The sequence below is a fragment of the Salvelinus sp. IW2-2015 genome, linkage group LG6.1 (assembly GCF_002910315.2).
Source record: "Salvelinus sp. IW2-2015 linkage group LG6.1, ASM291031v2, whole genome shotgun sequence".
In the NCBI taxonomy this organism is placed as follows: domain Eukaryota; kingdom Metazoa; phylum Chordata; class Actinopteri; order Salmoniformes; family Salmonidae; genus Salvelinus; species Salvelinus sp. IW2-2015.
The window spans coordinates 26,869,756-26,892,723 of record NC_036845.1 but is presented as its reverse complement, the minus strand read 5'-3'; the positions used below and the strand labels follow the sequence as shown (position 1 = coordinate 26,892,723).

Sequence of the window (22,968 nt, the reverse complement as noted above, 5' to 3'; positions counted from 1 at the left end):
TGCTAGTCTGGATATAGACATGGAGCTCCATCTCTACAGAATGCCCATATGCTAGTCTGGATATAGAGATGGAGCTCCCTCAACAGAATGCCCATATGCTAGTCTGATATAGACATGGAGCTCCATCATACAGAATGCCCATATGCTAGTCTGGATATAGACATGGAGCTCCATCCTATACAGAATGCCCATATGCTAGTCTGGATATAGACATGGAGCTCCATCATACAGAATGCCCATATGCTAGTCTGGATATAGACATGGAGCTCCATCATACAGAATGCCCATATGCTAGTCTGGATATAGAGATGGAGCTCCATCATACAGAATGCCCAATGCTAGTCTGGATATAGACATGGAGGCTCCATCATACAGAATGCCCATATGCTAGTCTGGATATAGAGATGGAGCTCCATCATACAGAATGCCCATATGCTAGTCTGGATATAGACATGGAACTCCAAACAGGGCCCAGTGCAAGACTGGCAGGACCACAGAGAGAAGTCAAGCAGTGTGATTGATCATTCAGTGAGGGGTCCAGAATACGGACAGTTCCCTGGCTGGTTAGAAACACACACACACCTACAATCAGGGCAGGGGCCAGACAGGCACCAAATTCCAGCAGGCAGCTGTGGGTGTCCAGGCTAGCTAACACACAGGGGAGCCAGCTGTGGTAGTTGGAGGAACGTTGTGTCTGTTTCAAGATAATAACATCAACATGCTGAAACTCTAAATGGAACAAAGGTAGTTTGATTACTTCTAGTTGAGTGACGGTTGCCGTTGCAGTGGTAGAGCATTCCTGACCTGATTGTTTCTTTGACTGGAATGAGGAGCCAACATGGAGAGAGCAAAAATAAGAAAAGTACCTACGAGTCCCATGGGAGAGGAGAAGTCTGTTTGCCTTACAATTCAGATGGCCTGTTTGTGTGCGTGTGAGTGTGTGTGCGAGGTGTGAGTGTCTGTGGGTGTTTGACAGAGAGAGCGTTGAGTAATGAGAATAAGACAGAGTAAACCTTTGTGTGTGAACATGTTTTTAAAAAGTGTGTTGTGGAGAGGAGTGTGCTGTAAATGTACAAGTCTGATGCCTTTTTGTCTTCACATAAACCAGAAAAGAAATCTTGCAATACATTTTCAGAGGCCGGCCCCAACACCTGAAGTTCTATGGCCAAAGTTTAGGTGAGGACCGCACTAAAGGGGGTCCTATCCCCGCTTTCCGATGGGAGAAAAATAATATTGCATTTTCTTTGAGAACATTCCCATCATTTAAACTCCCGAGTGGCGCAGCGGTCTAAGGCACTGCATCTTAGTGCAAGAGGTGTCACTACAGTCCCTGGTTCAAATCCAGACTGTATCACATCTGGCAATGATTGGGAGTCCCATAAGGCAGCGCACAATAGGCACAGTGTCGTCTGGGTTTGGCCGGGCTAGGCCGTCATTGTAAATAAGAATTTGTTCTTAAATAAAAGGTTACATTTACATTTGAAAAAATCACAGTATGTGAGCCTCACAGCCAGAGCAGCCAGGGGAATACAGTAGGGTGAAGAGCGTTGACTCAGGTGAGACCAGACTGCTGTTCATGAATAATTGTAGCTAGCTGCTGGCAGACAACATCCCAAGATGACATTACATATTTCAATGGGCGGAAAACTTAGGAAACACAACATAAAAAAATACCAGCTAGTGTTCACCTGCTCATCGCCAACAGGAGAGCATAAGCATTTATGATTCAGGACAGTGCTGCACCACACACGTGATGGTTAGAGGTGTGGTGTTTCATTGACTAATTCATACAAAAGTTACTTTTAAAACTCTTCACATTTCATATTGAAGACAATGGTTACTTTTACGATAATTTATACATTATACTACACCACTATGACACAGAGCAGACACCACACAAATGGAAGGAGTAACTCTAAAATGAATGGACTCTCCAAGAAACCTGCAGCTGGACTGTGTGATGGTAGCCCAGAGTGCTGAATTTCCTACAGTCCATTTGAAGAGGAAAACCCTCATATTTAGGTGATGCCCTGACAGTGTAAAACAAACAGCTTTAAATCATATGTTCAGAGTTAATCCCAAAAAAATTCAACTCATGTTTAAGGTGGAAACACTGATGGGGAGAGAGAGAGAGCGAGAGAGAGAGAGACTCTGTCAGACCTGGGCCCTAACATGTAAATCTCAGTAAGACAAAAATAATTGTGTTCCAAAAAAGGTCTAGTTGCCAGGACCAGAAACATAAATTCCATCTAGACACCGTTGCCCTAGAGCACACAAAAAACGATACATACCTCGGCCTAAACATCAGTGCCACAGGTAACTTCCTCAAAGTTGTGAACAATCTGAGACAAGGCAAGAAGGGCCTTCCTTCTATGCCATCAAAAGGAACATACAATTCAACATACCATTTAGGATCTGGCAAAAAATACTTGAATCATTTATAGAACCCATTGCCCTTTATGGTTGTGAGGTCTGGGGTCCGCTCACCAACCAAGAATTCACAAAATGGGGCAAACACCAAATTGAGACTCCACATGCAGAATTCTGCAAAAATATCCTGTGTACAATGTAAAACATCAAATGATGCATGCAGAGTAGAATTAGGCCGATACTCGCTAATTATCAAAATCCAAAAAAGAGCCGTTAAATTCTACAACCACCTAAAAGAAAGCGATTCCCAAACCTTCCATAACAAAACCATCACCTACAGAGAAATGAACCTGGACAAGAGCCCTCTAAGCAAGCTGGTCCTGAGGCTCTGTTCACAAACACAAACAGACCCCACAGAGCCCCAGGACAGCAACACCAATTAGACCCAACCAAATGATGTGAAAACAAAAAGATAATTACTTGACACATTGAAAATAATTTACAAAAAAACAGAGCAAACTAGAATACTATTTGGCCCTAAACAGAGAGTACACAGTGGCAGACCACTGTGACTGACCGGAAATTAAGGAAATGTTTGACTATGTACAGACTCAGTGAGCATGGCCTTGCTATTGAGAAATGCCGCTGAAGGCAGACCTGGCTCTCAAGAGAAGACAGGCTACAAAATGAGGTGGAAACTGAGCTGCACTTCCTMACCTCCTGCCAAATGTATGACCACATTAGAGACACATATTTCCCTTAGATTACACACACCCACAAAGAATTCAAAAACAAATACAATTTTGATAAACTCCCACATCTACTGGTTGAAATACCACAGTGTGCAATCACAGCAGCAAGATTCGTGACCTGTTGCGACAAGAAAATGGGAACCAGTAAAGAACAAACAACCATTGTAAATACAACCTATATTTATGTTGATTTATTTTCCATTTTGTACTTTAACTACTTGTGCATCATTACAACACTGTATACAGACATAATATTACATTTGACATGTCTTTATTCTTTTGGAACATTTGTGAGTGTAATGTTTACTGTTCATTTTGTTCATTTCACTTTTGTTTATTATCTACTTCACTTTATTTGGCAATATAAACATGTTTCCCATGCCAATAAAGCCCCTTGAGAGAGAGAGACCCTTTCTTCTGACTTCCGTGGTAGATTTTCCTCAACAGCTCTACAGCGTGACCATCAGATAGGCTATTCACTGATTGATTGATGCTCTTTTCTGTAACTAGGGGAGCATGCGTTGAATGTCAACCTTGCACTTGTGTTCTTTAAATTCATATGCCAACTTTTAAATTAAATGTCACGGGTGCATTCATGTTTCCTATAAAGTGCATTTGGAAAGTATTCAGTCCCCTTGCCTTTTTCCACATTTTGTTACGTTACAGCCTTATTCTAAGATTGATTACATGTATTTTTTCCCTCATCCATCTACACACAATACTCTAACGACAAAGAGAAAACAGTTTTTAAATGTATTAAAAACCAAAGAAACAGAAATACCTTATTTATATACAGTTGAAGTCGGAAGTTTGCATACACCTTCGCCAAATACATTTAAACTCCGTTTTTCACAATCCCTGACATTTAATCCGAGTAAATACCCCCTGTTTTAGGTCAGTTAGGATCACCACTTTATTTTAAGAATGTGAAATGTCAGAATAATAGCAGAGAGAATGATTTATTTAAGCTTTTATTTCTTTCATCACATTCCCAGTGGGTCAGAAGTTTACATACACTCAATTAGTATTTGATAGCATTGCCTTTCAATTGTTTAACTTGTTTAGCTTCCCACAATAAGTTGCGTGAATTTTGGCCCATTCCTCATGAGAGTCAGGTTTGTAGACCTCCTTGCTTGCAAACACTTTTTCAGTTCTGCCCACAAATGTTCTATAGGATTGAGGTCAGGGCTTTGTGATGGCCACTCCAATACCTTGACGTTGATGTCCTTAAGCCATTTTGCCACAACTTTGGAAGTATGCTTGGGGTCATTGTCCATTTGGAAGACCCATTTGCGACCAAGCTTTAACTTCCTGACTGATGTCTTGAGATGTTGCTTCAAAATATATACATAATTTTCTGCCTCATGATGCCATCTATTTTGTGAAGTGCACCAGTCCCTCCTGCAGCAAAGAGCCCCACAACATGATGCTGCCACCCCCGTGCTTCACAGTTGGGATGGTGTTCTTCGGCTTGCAAGCCTCCCCCTTTTTCCTCCAAACATAACGATGGTCATTATGGCCAAACAGTTTTATTTTTGTTTCATCAGACCAGAGGACATTTCTCCAAAAAGTACCATCTTTTCCCCATGTGCAGTTGCAAACCATAGTCTGGCTTTTTTATGGCGGTTTTGGAGCAGTGGCTTCTTCTTTGCTGAGGGGCCTTTCAGGTTATGTCGATATAGGACTCGTTTTACTGTGGATATAGATCCTTTTTACCTGTTTCCTCCAGCATCTTCACAAGGTCCTTTGCTGTTGTTCTGGGATTGATTTGCACTTTTCGCACCAAAGTACGTTCATCTCTAGGAGACAGAACACGTCTCCCTCCTGAGCAGTATGACGGCTGCGTGGTCTCATGGTGTTTATACTTGCGTACTATTGTTTGTACAGATGAACGTGGTACCTTCATGCGTCTGGAAATTGCTCCCAATGATGAACCAAACTTGTGGAGGGCTACAATTTTTTTTCTGAGGTCTTGGATGATTTCTTTTGATTTTCCCATGATGTCAAGTAAAGAGGCACTGAGTTTGAAGGTAGGTCTTGAAATACATCCACAGGTACACCTCCAACTGACTCAAATTATGTCAATTAGCCTATCAGAAGCATCTAAAGCCATGACATAATTTTCCAAGGTATTTAGAGACACAGTCAACTTAGTGTATGTAAACTTCTGACCCACTGGAATTGTGATACAGTGAATTATAAGTGAAATATTCTGTCGGTAAACAATTGTTGGAAAAATTACTTGTGTCATGCACGACTTGACAAAACTATAGTTTGTTAACAAGACATTTGTGGAGTGGTTGAAAAATTAGATTTAATGACTCCAACCTAAGTGTATGTAAACTTCCGACTTCAACTTTAAGTATTCAGATCCTTTGCTATGAGACTCTAATTTGAATTCAGGTCCATCCTGTTTCCATCGATCATCCTTGAGATGTTTCTACAACTTAATTGGAGTAAATTCAATTGATTGGACATGATTTGGAAAGGCACACACCTGTCTATGTAAGCTCCCACAGTTGACAGTGCATGTCAGAGCAAAAACCATGAGTTTGAAGGAATTGTCCGTAGAGCCCCGAGACAGGATTGTGTCTGGGGAAGGGCACCAAAATATTTATGCATCATTGAAGGTCCCCGAGTACACAGTGGCTTCCATCATTCTTAAATGTTAGAAGTTTGGAACCACCAAGACTCAGAGCATTCGGGGAGAAGGGCCTTGGTCAGGGAGGTGACCAAGAACCCGATGATCACTCTGACAGAGCTCCAGAGTTCCCCTGTGGAGATGGGAGAACCTTCCAGAAGGACAAGCATCTCTGCAGCTCTCCACCAATCAGGCATTTATGGATGAGTGGCCAGACAGAAGCCCCTCCTCAGTAACGGGCATATGACAGCCAGCTTGGAGTTTGCCAAAAGAAACCTAAAGGACTCTCAGACCATGAGAAACAAGAAACTCTGGTCTGACAAAACCAACATTGAACTCTTTGGCCTGAATGCCAAGCGTGACGTCTGGAGGAAACCTGGGACCATCCCTACTGTGAAGCATGGTGGTGGCAGCATCATGCTGTGGGGATGTTTTTCAGCATCAGAGACACTAGTCAGGATCGAGGGAAAGAGGAACAGAGCAAAGTACAGAGAAATCCTTGATGAAAACCTGCTCCAGGACCTCAGATGGGGGCAAAGTTTCACCCTCCAACAGAACAATGACCCTAAGCACACAGCCAAGACAACACAGGAGTGGCTTCGGGACAAAGTCTCTTAATGTCCTTGAGTGGCCCAGCCAGAGCCCGGACTTGAACCCTATCGAACATCTCTGGAGAGACCTGAAATTAGCTGTGCAGCGAAGCTCCCCATCCAACCTGACAGAACTTAAGAGGATCTGCAGAGAGGAATGGGAGAAACTCCCCAAATACAGGTGTGCCAAGCTTGTAGCGTCATACCCAAGAAGACTCGAGGCTGTAATTGCTGCCAAAGGTGCTTCAACAAAGTACTGAGTAAAGGGTCTGAATACTTATGTAAATGTGATATTGCAGTTTATTTTGAATACATTTGAAAATATTTCTAAAAACCTGTTGTTGCTTTGTCATAATGGAGTATTATGTGTAGAACTATTTAATCAATTTTATAATAGGCTATAACGTAACAAAATGTGGATAAAGGGGTCTGAATACTTTCCGAATGCACTATAAGATGCCTAGCTGGTCTTTCATATAGTTTGTGTGGGTTGCCACAGGTGGGAGGATGGGTGATATTTTCCACATTCTGTCAAATACATTTTCTGTCATAATTCAGAATGTAAAAGTGTGTACTTGGAAATGTACAGTCTAGCAAATATGACAAGTAGGCTAAAGTACTTAACCTAAGTGTCAACGCGCAGTGAGAAGGTGAAAGCAAATACAGTCATTTCATTCAACGATAAAATAACAGTTGAGAAGTGCTACTTAGATTCCAGCACAAAGACAGGCGCATGCTTTCAGAACCCATATAATGGCAGACAGAGAAAAAGGAATGCTACAGGTACTTGGTGAAATGCTGAAAACCAGCAGCTCTTAGTACTTTAGTCCTCTTACATAACCCTAATACAGCTAATAATAGATATGGATTTTTGCTTTCCATACTTTAAAACCTGATAAAAATAAATGAATTAGACATGCACGTCTCAATAAATCCACTCGTAAATAGTTTTTGTTTTTGTGTGTATCAGATTTTAACATTACCAACCTCGTGTAAACTATCTTTTAAACATGCAGTACAGCGAATTACAGTTCGTAACCTTGTACCTATGAGACTTTAAATGTCAGACTACCTGTAACATGTGACCCAACCAGAGCTTTTAAGCTATTTCTCATGTGAAAGGCATTCATTTATCACTTTGTCTTAAAAGGGCACAGGCTATTCATATTTAACCACTTACCCTATTCACTACAACCTGAAAAACATACCAAAGGACAGAGTTCAGACGCCTGCTTGCCTGCCCGCGTGAGTGGATCATGGAGCTGGTATTTCAGTACATATGGCAGTACCATTCAAAGAGCTATGACAACCATCATGCTTATAGCTCTGTAAATGGCGCTGCAATCTGCACCATGCAGTCTTGGTGTCTTTTGGCAGGCAAAAATCAGTCAAACAATGAAAAAAGGTTAAGCCATCACATTATCATGATCAGTCAAGTATCACATTGCTGCGGTCAGTATGCAAATAAACCAGTATGCAGATTAACCCCTGTGTCATCAGCGTAAATTGTCCCCACTTGAGCAAAATCATTGAATTAAATCTTTTGTATTCACTTTTCACCTTTTGGTGTGATGACTCTTGGCTGAATTGTTAAGAGAGTTGTGGAAGTCATTTAACCAATTTTCTACTGTGAAGCTCATTTGTGTTGGAGAGTTATAGTCCCAATCGGTATTAGATAGAACGTCGTGGCCCCACCGCCTTTGGGGAAAACAACCTGTGATTACCTTGGTTGGCTCACAGCAAAAAGCTTTTTTTTTTAGTTTGCTTGTTTTTAAGTCAATTAACAAAACTACATATAACAAAAGTGAAACATGTCTAAAGATTACATTTCATAATTGCCTGGTCCCGAGCATTTTCACAACTTCTCTCAAAGCGTAATATTGTAGGGCTTCCCTTATACCCAGTTTACTTGGACAATGCGTCCCCACATTTCCCACGCCAAATAACCTAAAGCCACAGGGCTCTACGAGAGAGCATTGTGAACCGTAGCCTAAAGGCCGGCAGATTGTCATTTCATCTAACCGTCAAAAGGGAATATACGCAGCAGGCATATTCGTATCCCATGTGGACCGGTTCATACATAAAACATTCTCCATTCAGGCTGCAAATGTGTTGATTTCCTCCTAAACTCGATTTAATAGCGAGAAGGCATAAGAACATTTGTAAAATATCTTTATGAGACACCATTTTCCACCACCATGCTAGAAGTGGCTAAACGCAAGTCCTGGATGTTGTGTATCTTGTTCATCCAATCAAGTTGCAGCAGTCTGTTATTTACCCTTGGTATGAAAACTGTACACACTGTCAGGAAGTAGCATTAGGCCACCATAGCATGGTGGTGGAAAATTGTGTTTCATAAAGAAAGTATGAATATTTTCCCCCAAAAAATCCCGCCTTCTCGCCATTAAATCAAGTTAAGGAAGATAGACGCCTTTGCAGCCTGAATGGAGAATTGTTTATGTACGAACCGGTCAGCGGGGGATACGAATGTATAGCCACCTGCATACATTCTCTTTGGACAGTGAGATGAAATGACTCAATGTCACTGGCCTTTGGGCTATGAAAAGCGTATGTCGGGATCTTTGACCTGGTTACATGTACATTGAACAACACAGCAGCTTTTGTCGTCATGTTTTGTTATTACTGTATAACAAAAAAATTTACAACTAAGTTGTATCTCTTACAATGAGGGTCAATGGGAAATAATGTTTGTTTCCCTCAATTTGTAGCCATTGTCGAGGGGAATTCCATCTTATGATGTGAATAACGACTCTGAGTGTAGAAAATCACCATGCACAGTTCTATCTTTGTCATGTACATATGTCACATATGTACAGTCGTGGCCAAAAGTTGAGAATTACATAAATATTAATTTTCACAAAGTCTGCTGCCTCAGTTTGTATGATGGCAATTTGCATATACTCCAGAATGTTATGAAGAGTGACCAGATGAATTGCAATTAATTACTAAGTTCCTCTTTTCCATGCAAATGAACTGAATCCCCCAAAAACATTTCCACTGCATTTCAGCCCTGCCACAAAAGGACCAGCTGACATCATGTCAGTGATTCGTTAACATAGGTGTGAGTGTTGACGAGGACAAGGCTGGAGATCACTCTGTCATGCTGATTGAGTTCAAATAACAGACTGGAAGCTTCAAAGGGAGGGTGGTGCTTGGAATCATTGTTCTTCCTCTGTCAACCACGATTACCTGCAAGGAAACATGTACCGTCATCATTGCTTTGCACAAAAAGGGCTTCACAGGCAAGGATATTGCTGCCAATAAGATTGCACCTAAATCAACCATTTATCGGATCATCAAGAACTTCATGGAGAGCGGTTCAATTGTTGTGAAGAAGGCTTCAGGGCGCACAAGAAAGTCCAGCAAGCGCCAGGACTGTCTCCTCAAGTTGATTCAGCTGCGGGATCGGGGCACCACCAGTACGAGCTTGCTCAGGAATGGCAGCAGGCAGGTGTGAGTGCATCTGCATGCACAGTGAGGCGAAGACTTTTGGAGGATGGCCTGGTGTCAAGAACGGCAGCAAAGAAGCCACTTCTCCAGGAAAAACATCAGGGACAGACTGATATTCTGCAAAAGGTACAGGGATTGGACTGCTGAGGACTGGGGTAAAGTCATTTTTTCCTCTGATGAATCCCCTTTCCGATTGTTTGGGGCATCCAGAAAAAGCTTGTCCGAAGAAGACAAGGTGAGCGCTACCATCAGTCCTGTGTCATGCCAACAGTAAAGCATCCTGAGACCATTCATGTGTGGGGTTTCTTCTCAGCTAAGGGAGTGGGCTCACTCACAATTTTGCCTAAGAACACAGCCATGAATAAAGAATGGTACCAACACATCCTACGAGAGCAACTTCTCCTAACCATCCAGGAACAGTTTGGTGACGAACAATGCCTTTTCCAGCATGATGGAGCACCTTGCCATAAGGCAAAAGTTAACTAAGTGGCTCGGGGAACAAAACATTGATATTTTGGGTCCATGGCCAGGAAACTCCCCAGGCCTTAATCCCATTGAGAACTTGTGGTCAATCCTCAAGAGGCGGGTGGACAAACAAAATCCACAAATTCTGACAAACTCCAAGCATTGATTATGCAAGAATGGGCTGCCATCAGTCAGGATGTGGCCCAGAAGTTAATTGACAGCATGCCAGGGCGGATTGCAGAGGTCTTGAAAAAGAAGGGTCAACACTGCAAATATTGAGTCTTTGCATCAACTTCATGTAATTGTCAATAAAAGCCTTTGACACTTATGAAATGCTTGTAATTATACTTCAGTATTCCATAGTAACATCTGACAAAAATATCGAAAGACACTGAAGCAGCAAACTTTGTGGAAATTAATATTTGTGTCATTCTCAAAACTTTTGCCCACGACTGTACACACAACTTTCCAAAGAAGTAATGACATGTGAATGCCTGTGACTACCACTTTGAGTAGCCAGTTAGCAATGTCATTTCTAAAGGCTTTCCCATAAAAAAAATGAAATGTTAACTGCAAAGTAGGCTTACCTGGCAGAACGATATATCATGATTATTTCATCAATAGGGGGTCTTTTGTTTCGTGAACTCTGCTATCGCGCATGCAGAAACACCGCCAGTCAAACATCCGTCTCTTGAGCTGCGCAAATGAAATTAAAGGGCAACTATACCGTCCCAAATTTATTTATTTATTATTTTCTTCCCTAGACCTCAAAACTGGTCTCCTGATGTGGTTTAAGTATTGTTTTGGCCTAAGAACATACAATTATGTTGTTTTTCTATTAAAAATGGGCCCCCCACCCCCGAGGTCTGCGCCTCACAGTCCTGGTTCTCTATTCCCCTGATGAGTGCAGCTGCCAGACACAAGGTAGGAAGGATGGTCTCGGGGTCCGAGGGTGTAGCAGCGGGGCAATAGCGGTGTGAAAGCGCGTCAGGCTTAACATTCTTGGACCCAGGGCGGTAGGAGATGGTAAAGTTGAACCGAGTGAAAAGCAGGGCCCATTGAGCTTGCCTGGATTTGAGACGCTTGGCGTTGCGGAGATATTCCAGGTTCTTGTGAGCCGTCCACAAAATGAATGGATGTTCCGCCCCCTCTAACCAGTGCCTCCACTCCTCCAATGCCATCTTCACCGTGAGTAGTTCTTGATTTTCCACATTGTAATTCCTCTCTGTGGCGTTAAGAAGATGGGAGAAAAAGCCGCAGGGATGCAGCTTAAGGTCCAGGGCAGATCGTTGGGACAGGACAGCCCTGACTCCGTCCGAAGCGTCAACCTTGAAGATGAGGGAACACTGGGAGAGAAACGCCCGACGGGGTCCTGCCTCTCCAGTGAAGCGTTCCGGAGGTGGTAAGCGGGGATCTCGAGAAGCCAGGGTGGCCTATAGAGACGCACTGCTGACAGCAGGGTTACTGAGGGGCTGGGAGGTTACAATCCACGGAATAGCTCCAGCAACATATTCAAGGCACAGTCATGGCGTTCCGCCAATGTCTGTAATCCTTCCATAAGACCTCAAAGTAACTCCTCGTGTCTCCCAATGGTGGCTCCTTGGGAGGAGACGGCGTTGAGGAGCTGGTCCGAGTCTGCTGGGTCAGTCATGGCCAGTTCGTACTATCAGTTTTTTTTTTTTTTTTTTTTTTTCACCTTTATTTAACCAGGTAGGCTAGTTGAGAACAAGTTCTCATTTACAACTGCGACCTGGCCAAGATAAAGCAAAGCAGTGCGACAGAAACAACAACACAGAGTTACATGGAATAAACAAGCGTACAGTCAACACAATAGAAAAAAAAGAAAGTCTATATACAGTGTGTGCAAATGGCATGAGGAGGTATGGCAATAAATAGGCCATAGTAGCAAAGTAAATACAATTTAGCAGATTAACACTGGAGTTATAGATGAGCAGATGATGATGAGCAGATGATGGTGTGTAAGTAGTGATACTGGTGTGCAAAAGAGCAGCAAAGTAAATAAAAACAATATGGGGATGAGGTAGGTAGATTGGGTGGGCTATTTACAGATGGACTATGTACAGCTGCAGCGATCGGTTAGCGGCTCAGATAGCTGATGTTTAAAGTTAGTGAGGGAAGTGTAAGTCTCCAGCTTCAGCGATTTTTGCAATTCGTTCCAGTCACTGGCAGCAGAGAACTGGAAGGAAAGGCGGCCAAAGAAGGTGTTGGCTTTGGGGATGACCAGTGAGATATACCTGCTGGAGCGCGTACTACGGGTGGGTGTTGTTATCGTGACCAGTGAGCTGAGATAAGACGGAGCTTTACCTAGCATAGACTTGTAGATGACCTGGAGCCAGTGGGTCTGGCGACGAATACGTAGCGAGGGCCAGCCGACTAGAGCATACAGGTCGCAGTGGTGGGTGATATAAGGCGCTTTGGTAACAAAACGGATGGCACTGTGATAGACTGCATCCAATTTGCTGAGTAGAGTATTGGAAGCTATTTTGTAGATGACATCGCCGAAATCGAGGATCGGTAGGATAGTCAGTTTTACTAGGGTAAGTTTGGCGGCGTGAGTGAAGGAGGCTTTGTTGCGAAATAGAAAGACGATTCTAGATTTGATTTTGGATTGGAGATGTTTGATATGAGTCTGGAAGGAGAGTTTACAGTCTAGCCAGACACCTAGGTATTTGTAGTTGTCCACGTATTCTGGATCAGAACCGTCCAGAGTAGTCATGCTAGGCGGGCGGGTGTGGGCAGCGATCGGTTGAAGAGCATGCATTTGGTTTTACTAGCGTTTATGAGCAGTTGGAGGCCACGGAAGGAGTGTTGTATGGCATTGAAGCTTGTTTGGAGGTTAGTTAACACAGTGTCCAAAGAAGGGCCAGATGTATACAGAATGTTGTCATCTGCGTAGAGGTGGATCAGGGAATCACCCGCAGCAAGAGCGACATCATTGATATATACAGAGAAAAGAGTCAGCCCGAGAATTGAACCCTGTGGTACCCCCATAGAGAGGGTAAGACCCAGATGCAGACAGTTCGAATCACAGGAGTTTATTTACAAAACTCAGGGCAGAACAAAACTCATCCAGGTCCAGGTAAGGTACAGAACGGCAGCCAGGCTCAAGGTCAGGGCAGGCAGAATGGTCAAAACCGGAAGAACTAGAAAACAGGGACTAAAGCTAACAGGAGTACGGTAAAATACGCTGGTTGCTTGACAAGACAAGACTAACTGGCAACAGACAAAGAGAAAACACAGGTATAAATGCACAGGGGATAATGGGGAAAATGGGTGACACCTGGAGGGGGGTGGAGACAAGCACAAGACAGGTGAAACAGATCAGGGTGTGACAATTTCGGTATTGAGTGTTGCATACTTTCCATTATAAAACTGTACTGAGATCTATCAGAGATTCAGTAACCCAACACATCGTCAAACTGACATTTGTTAATCCCAAATTACTTGCATAATCCCTGATGTTAATGCACTTGACAAAAAATCTGCTTATTTCAGTATAAATCCTGTAATTACATACATGAATTTTCAAAAGTCAAAAGTGAATTTGACTGTAACAAAGTGACTTAAAAAAGTATAATATTCATGGTAATATTAGTGTATTAGGACGTGGATATGTGTGGTTGTAAGGTATTTTAGATGTATTTCTGGATTGAATGGCATCTATGGGAAAATGGCATGATATGCATGACATGATATGCCTATAAAGTATCTAAATGTGTGAGATATTTACCAAAAACTGTCTTGGGATATCAAACAACAGTATAGGTAAGTGTGAAAATCAGGGCTATGTCACACCATGATCTGTTTCAACTGTCTTGTGATTGTCTCCAACCCCCACCAGGTGTCTCCCATTACCTCATGTATTTATACCTGCGTTTTCTGTTTGTCTGTTGCCAGTTCGTCTTGTCCCGCCAAGTCCTACCAGCGTGTTCCCGTGTTTCCTGTGCTCTAGTTTTTGCTTTTCCTAGTCTTCCCAGTTCTGACCTTTCTGCCTGTCCTGATCCTGATCCTGCCTGCCGTTCTGTACCTGCCTGACTCTGATTTGGATTACGACTCTTTGCCTGCCTTGACCTACCGATTGCATGCCCCTTGTACTGTAATAAACTCTGAGACTCGTACTATCCGCCTCCTGTGTCTGCATCTGGGTCTTAGCCTGAGCCGTGATAGTATATACTAATTTAAGTGGCGAGGATGCTCCTTGCTGAAACACAAACTCCAGATTGTGGCTTTAAGTAAATTAAATGGGGTTTATGTACAAAATATTTCTTAACAAACCCTACTAATCAAATAGTACATATACATACATATAAACATATACAATAGGTGTAAGGAGTGGTCCTAGTAATAAATTAAAGTCACCAGCACAGCACACCCATTGACTATACATTACAATTAGCTTATTATCATTACCGAAATTAAGGTTCTCATTACCCCCCCAAAAAACAGCAAATGAAGTGGTAATGATACATTTGTGTTTAGCTCAATCAGCAAATAATAGGGGACAGACATTATGAGTCAGCAAACAGTACATATGCTGCCCTATGTACATAGACATGGAATCACTGGTCACTTTATTAATGGAACACTACTTACTTTAATAATGTCCACATACTACTCATTTCATATGTATATTCCGTATTCTACTGTATTTTGGTCAATGCCACTCCAACATTGCTCGTCCTAATATTTATATATTTCTTAATTCCATTATTTTATTTTTTAGATTGGTGTGTATTGTTGTGAATTGTTAGATACTACTACACTGTTGGACCTAGGAACACAAGCATCTCTCGCTACACCCACAATAAAATCTGCTAAATGTGTGTATTTGACCAATACAATTTGATTTGATTTGAACAATTGATCACATCACTAAATCCCATTCATGCCTCCATGTTGTTAATGTAATGTTTCTCCGACATTTTCCAATTTCAGCTTTTTAGCCATTTCGGTAATGAGAAGGTAAAGTGGGTGTTTGAGAATAAGAACTTCATTCTGATGGCGTATAAGCAAATACATTAACTTAACTTGTGCTCATCTAAGGGCTACTCCTCTAGATTATGCATCATGCATGGGTGAATACAACTATTTAAATACTGATCGGAGTTCTAACAGGAACTTGAAAAAGTGCTACGTAATGAGAAACATGTCCACAGACATAATTTTCCGTAATAAATATTATAGTTTAATGTAAATTTCAACTAGTGTAACATTGTTATTAATGTTGGACATAATACAGCAACATTCTTAGTGTTTTATTGAAATAAATTAGGTTTTTGTAAAGTAAAATTGTATGAAATGACCTGAGATTTTAACCCGGACAAATTTCGGTAATGAGAATTAAGGGGGAAAATGTCCAAACTTCAAAAGAAAATGCTAAACGTATTTACAATAATACACAGTGCAATTAACTATGCATCTTACTCTTCAGAATGATTGTATATTTCTGCAGATACATCATGGTATTGTAACTGTATAATCTACAGACATGGTTAAACCTGGTTTCATGATAATCACCCTGCTGGTTTTCTGTTCTAACTGATAATTAGGTCTAATTCATTCTTCTTAGAGGGCAAGAATGAAAAAAGCATTGGCTTCAAGGACCAGATTTGAATTAGATGGTCTCTGCAGTATGTAATGCTCCTAGCGGGTGGTTTAGAATGTGTTAGTATTCCATCTCCCATAGCTTGTTATCTATAGGGATTCAATGCAAGAACACTTGTCAATACAGTATAATGGAATAACAATGGAATAACTAATATGCACTATATGTTGATGTATGTCTATTTTCGAGAGTGCTATTCAAGGCTGGTGTTCTGTCTTTCTGGGAATCTGTTTCTTGACTGATAAAGAGAAAACAGTATCGTGCATAGGCTTTCATCATCAATCATCTCTTATTCTGAGACTGTAAAGACTGCCATTTAATGAGCCAGTTCTATAACTCTTGGCTATTTATACCATTGTTTCAGATCGTCTACAATATTTTATTCCAGAAGCAGAAATAATTGTAAGTAACGACATAAGAAAACAGTACATCAGAGCTCTGTTCTTCCAACAACAATACCTGTACAGATTGCAAGGTGAGCCCATATCTGTCAATGGTGTGCGTACTGGGAGCAGAGTCAGGTGCAGGAGAGTAGAGAGTTGTGAACAGGCGCACACTTTATTTAGGCAGAAGAAACCAACAGACGGACGCCACTGCGTCAAACACCTGCAAAACGCGCAAACAGTCACAATAATATGTACAAGCAAATAAACATACCTCGTGAAATAAAACACGGAATAAACACACACCAGAAATAGCGCGTCAAACATGACACGTAACACGAAACAATCTCACACAAAGACATGAGGGGGAACAGAGGAATAAATACATGTAGTGTGATTGGGGAATGAAAACCAGGTGTGCAGGGAACAAGACAAAACAAATGGATAAATGGAAAATGGAGCGGCGATGGCTAGAAAGCCAGTGACGTCGACCGCCGAACGCCAAGTCGTGACAATATCTCTACCGCGTGCGTTTCCATGAACCGATCTCGACTTGTTTCCTCATTTAGTTCTCAAGAGAATGGAGAAAAGTGTTTGGAGAAATGTCATAACAGCTGCTGTCCATAAGAATGTATAGAGGGAAGCCTTGCGAGGAAGCCTCCTTGTGGCGGGCTGGGCGCATGCATACTGACTTCGGTCGCCAGCTGTGCGGTGTTTCCTCCGACACATTGGTGCAGCTGGCTTCCAGGTTAAGTGAGTTGTGTGTCAAGAAGCAATGTGGCTTGGCGTGGTCGTGTTTCGGAGGACGCATGGCTCTCGACCTTTGCCTCTCCCGAGTCCGTACGGGAGTGGCAGCGATGAGACAAGACTGTAACTACCAATTGGATATAATGAAATTGGGGAGAAAAAAATTGTAAAAAGTACAAAAAAAATTCAAATCTGTACATAAATAAAATAATAATAATTGATAGAGGGCGCACCTCTGATCTTTGCCATTGATCACTTCTGTGATAGCACTTCTATTGGCAATTGTGGGCTCGATACATCTTTATTGGTCCATGTATGTGCGGTCTAACCAGAACTGGTGGCACGAGAGAAAGATTTTCGATTGTACAGATGTTTGGCTAACAGAATCTATAATAATAATTAATTAAACAGCCCATATGATACCGCAGCAATTGTAGACTAGCACAGGAAAGCAGCGCCACAGATGAAAGGACAAAACCTGAGTTAGTAAGTAGCCTATATTTGGTACAGCTCATGCGGCTCACCTCGCTACCTCCCTCCGACAGCCAAAAATATGAGTTTTTTTCATGAAAGTAACACAAAGTAATATAACATAATATAATGTAATATGTTACTTTTGTTGAACGTAATAAGTAATATATTAATTACCTAATCCCAACACTGCTTGTAGAGTTTATATTACAATCTAATCAAGCAGATAGCGCACACTGGATTATATCAGAGGCCAGAATTAGATTAACAGGAAAAAAAGAGATTAGCAACAAATGGTTAGTCAGGCCTATTCAGCTACTCAACAGGCTCAACAGACAATCTGTCTGACTGGCCGGTAATGGGAGATCTTTCAAGTTCTCTAAAGACATGGAGAGGAGCACATGCATGCACACACAGAGAAAATACAGAATACAGAAAACGATCATTTCTTAGTTTGTGCAATTGAACATAAAATAATGCAATTTAAAATGAAATAGATGCACATCATCACATGCTCTTCACATCAAACATGCATGTAACCTGAACTAGCATGTCAGAGAGATTGACAGAGAACACAGAGCAGGTTGAGGGAGTATGGGGGTGTGAAATAGACTCACTTGAGAGGTTGTCAAGCAGCACTAGACAGGAACAGGCCTAGTGTTGCAGAACCAGAGCAGGAGTTTGTAGGCAGAGGAGCAGCCACTGGAGGAGGAGGAGGCACATGGTAGCAAGAGCAGGGGGCAGAAGAAGTCGGGAGGGAGGGAGGGAGGGGAAAAAAACATAAGGAAGAGGGGGAGAAAGGCAGAGGAGAAGACAAGGGGAGTGGGAGAGAGAGAGAGAAAGAGAGTGGGGAAAAATATGGTTAATCCACACCCAAGTGACTCATTCAGCAGTTACTAACACACAGCTAGTGTACATACAGCCAGATACTTTAGGAGCTCCGCACGCAGGTCACTAAGCTAATATATGGAATTGTTTTAAGATCGTCATACCATGGATCATTTAGCTATTTAATTTTGAATTTTAAGACCCCTGTAGGTATACACAGTTTTCTAAACTAAATTATTTGATAAAATATTGAATTTGGCTTTTACTACTATAGCCCATAGAAACACAATTAATAACAAATTCATAAATGGCAACCGGTACCAGATTACCTTCAGACGAGTCATGTGACACTTGTGGGGGTCGTAGAGCAAAACTGAGAAAAGCATTGTGTTCGTGAGAATCTCCCCTTTCCATGGTTGTTTGTAGCCCAAACCGTTTGGACACTACAGACAGAAGTTGGCACATCGGCAGTACATACATCAGACAAGTCCCGTGGGGCTTGTGGGGGTCGTAGAGCAAATGGAGAACACCATCGTGTTCGTGAGAGTCTCATCTTTAGTCAGTAGGCCAACCTGTTCGGACGCTACAGACATTTCCGTAAGAAGACTGATTTTTGGGATGCCTCCTGGTCTGACAAACAACGCTGTAGCTCTGTCACTTTCCACTGCAGATGCAGAATGACATCGAGTGGATGCGGTGGATTGAAACCTAGCCCATGCAAAACAAATTACATCTCTAGCTTAAACTGACGGATTCTGACTTTTTTTGTTATTATGTTACTTCACGGTGCGTCAATAGACGTAAGGATTAAGGACAAATGCAGCACACCAACATTAAAGTAAATCAAAGAAGTAGTTGAAAGAGTAAATCTATAAAAAAGTATCTACAGTGTCTAACAATATAGAGTAAGGTTTGAGATGGCAAAAGGCTCTCGGAAGACAGATAATGAAAGACCCTTATCTTGTCAATAGGGGGGCGCAGTTTTCACTTTGGAAAAAATCTTGCCCAATTTAAACGCCTTCGTACTCTATTCTAGATCATACAATATGCATATTATTATTACTATTGGATAGAAAACACTCTCAAGTTTCTAAAACTGTTTGAATTATATCTNCTTCGTACTCTATTCTAGATCATACAATATGCATATTATTATTACTATTGGATAGAAAACACTCTCAAGTTTCTAAAACTGTTTGAATTATATCTGTGAGTAAAACAGAACTCATTTGGCAGCAAACTTCCAGACAGGAAGTGAAAATTCTGAAAATGGGGCTCTTGTTTCAGGGCCTGCCTATTCAACTGGCTTATATTTATCGATATACATGCACTTCATATGCCTTCCACTAGATGTCAACAGGCAGTGGAAGGTGGAATGGGTTGTCTAGCTTGATCTGAGGTCGAATGAGAGCTTTTGGAGTGGCAGGTCAGGAATTTCCTTTGTCTACCAAGGCGCAAGGCGGAGCTCGACATTAGCTTCTGAAAAGCTTTCGGTTTACACGGCGAATATCTCCGGCTCTGATTTTATTTGATACATGTGATAATAACATCGTAAAGTAGGTTTTTTCAACCGAGTTTTATCAGTTTATTCAACGTTTATTGTGACTTTTGGAGTTTTCCATTCTTTGCGTCAAGAGAGGGTGGGAACGTTATCAACCTTGGCTAGCATTGTGGCGCGAATTCGACAGAAGAAAAGGACATTCTAAAACCAAACAACGATTTATTCTGGACCAAGGACTCCTTGTACAAGATTCTGATGGAAGCTCAGCAAAAGTAAGAACAATTTATGATGTTATTTCGTATTTCTGTGGAAAATGTTGATTCCTATTCTCCGCCGTTTTGGTCAGCGCTGTCTCGTAATAACGCAAGCTGTATGTTATGGTAAAGTTATTTTTTAAAATCTAACACGGCGGTTGCATTAAGAACCAGTGTATCTTTCATTTGCCATACAACAAGTATTTYTATGTAAAGTTTATGATGAGTTCTTTGGTCAGATTAGGTGAGTGTCCAAAATAGCTCYGGACATTCTGGGGAAATGTTGCTACATATTCACAATGTATAACCACGGTTTGCAGCTCTAAATATGCACATTTTCRAACAAAACATAAGTGTATTGTATAACCTGATGTTATAAGACTGTCATCTGATGAAGTTGTTCAAGGTTAGTGATTAATTTTATATMKTTTGCTGGTTTTTGCRATAGCTACCTTTTGCGGTGAATAAATGCATTTGTGTGTTTGGCTATTGTGGTAAGTTAATATAATTCTATATTGTGTTTTCGCTGTAAAACACTTAAAAAAATCGGAAATATTGGCTGGATTCACAAGATGTTTATCTTTCATTTGCTGTACACCATGTATTTTTCATAAATGTTTTATGATGAGTATTTAGGTATTTCACGTTGCTCTCTGTAATTATTCTGGCTGCTTCGGTGCTATTTGTGATGGTAGCTGCAATGTAAAACTATGATTTATACCTCAAATATGCATATTTTTCGAACAAAACATAAATGTATTGTATAACATGTTATAAGACTGTCATCTGATGAAGTTGTTTCTTGGTTAGTGACTAATTATATCTCTATTTGGTCGGTTTTGTGATAGCAAACATGGTGAAAATATGCGGTTGAGTCTTTGGCTATTGTGGTTAGCTAATATAAATACATATTGTGTTTTAGCTGTAAAACATTTTAAAAATCGGAAATGATGGCTGGATTCACAAGATGTTTATCTTTCATTTGCTGTATTGGACTTGTGATTTCATGAAAATTATATTATATGATATCCCTGTCCCGTTAGGCTAGGCTATGCTAGTCAGCCTTTTTGATGACGATGCTCCCGGATTCGGGATGGGTATCACTGAAAGGTTAAACCAGGTGAGTCAGACTTGCTCTGTCTTTATTTCTGAGCTATAAGTCATATGTGTGGTTAGCAGCACATACAGAAACCACAAATGATGTACATTATGTGCTCGGCATGTAAAAGCAAATACGAGAATGTACACAGTATACACATAGCCTTAATCAATGGGCCCCGTGTGGCTCAGTTGGTAGAGCATGGCGCTTGCAACGCCAGGGTTGTGGGTTCATTCCCCACGGGGGGACCAGGATGAATATGTATGAACTTTCCAATTTGTAAGTCGCTCTGGATAAGAGCGTCTGCTAAATGACTTAAATGTAAATGTAAATCAATAAGGCTATCAGGTGCTAACTACGGACTCGGCTGCTTGTTTGGTGCCATTCTTCTTCACTAAACCACAACAACAACTCAACTCTCACTGCTGGGTAAAGACAGGAGTGGATAGGATACTGAATCTACAGTACAAAGAATCCAACAATGGACTGTTTCCCTATGTGCTCTATAACAACACTGCTGTGAGGTCACAGGAAAAGACAGCACTCAAACTGGCTGAAAGGGGAAGGTGTGAGTATGACAGTTACCAAATGGGCATCCCTCTGTAATAGTCCCAGCGAGGGCTATCAGCTGTAACGTGCTGGATGGTTGAGCTCAGGCTCAGACTCAGCAAACTCAGCAGAAGAAGCACACAGGTTCAAGTCACGTCTAACTGACTAAATTGTCCGAGCTGACAAAAGAAAAAAGCTCTAGGCATTGGGCTCTATTTTCAGCTGGGGCTAAGTGTCAAACACACGTTAGTTTGCAATTTCATAATGTAAAAACTGGCACACTGACAGGTGTAGACCTTACAGTGAAATGCTTACTTACAAGCCAGGGCAACCAGCACGTAGGTCCAGAATGCTGTTCATCGACTACAGCTCAACATTCAACACCATAGTACCCTCCAAACTCGACATTAAGCTCGAGACCCAGGCCCTGTGCAACTGGGTCCTGGACTTTCTGATGGGACGCCCCCAGGTGGTGAGGGTAGGAAACAACATCTCCACCCCGCTGACCCTCAACACTGGGGCCCCACAAGGGTGCGTTCTCAGCCCTCTCCTGTACTCCCTGTTCACCCATGACTGCGTGGCCATGCACGCCTCCAACTCAATCATCAAGTCTGCAGACGACACCACAGTGGTAGGCTTGATTACCAACAACAACGAGACGGCCTACAAGGAGGAGGTGAGGGCCCTCGGAGTGTGGTGTCAGGAAAATAACCTCACACTCAACGTCAACAAAACAAAGGAGATGACCGTGGACTTCAGGAAACAGCAGAGGGAGCAGCCCCCTATCCACATCGACGGGACAGTAGTGAAGGTGAAAAGTTTTAAGTTCCTCGGCATAAACATCACGGACAAACTGAAATGGTCCACCCACACAGACAGCGTGGTGAAGAAGGCGCAACAGCGCCTCTTCAACCTCAGGAGGCTGAAGAAATTTGGCTTGTCACCAAAAACACTAACAAACTTTTACAGATGCACAATCGAGAGCATCCTGTCGGGCTGTATCACCGCCTGGTACGGCAACTGCTCCGCCCACAACCGTAAGGCTCTCCAGAGAGTAGTGAGGTCTGCACAACGCATCACCGGGGGCAAACTACCTGCCCTCCAGGACACCTACACCACCCGATGTCACAGGAAGGCCAAAAAGATCATCAAGGATAGCAACCACCCGAGCCACTGCATGTTCACCGCGCTATCATCCAGAAGGCTAAGTCAGTACAGGTG

General features: G+C 41.9%; 1 protein-coding gene across 3 annotated transcripts in view; it reads right to left on the bottom strand.

The window, feature by feature from the left end:
• LOC111965370 (5-hydroxytryptamine receptor 4-like) overlaps window positions 1–22,968 on the bottom strand; it is a 196,773-nt gene that overhangs the window by 13,283 nt on the left and 160,522 nt on the right. The window contains exon 7 of one of the 3 annotated variants that reach the window (XM_023989524.2): window positions 18,134–18,218. The exons of the other annotated variants lie outside the window; for them this stretch is intronic. Within the exon in view, the coding sequence (XP_023845292.1) occupies window positions 18,155–18,218 (64 nt within the window). The 3' untranslated portion in view covers window positions 18,134–18,154. The remainder of the gene's footprint in view (window positions 1–18,133; window positions 18,219–22,968) is intronic. 3 annotated transcript variants of the gene reach the window in all.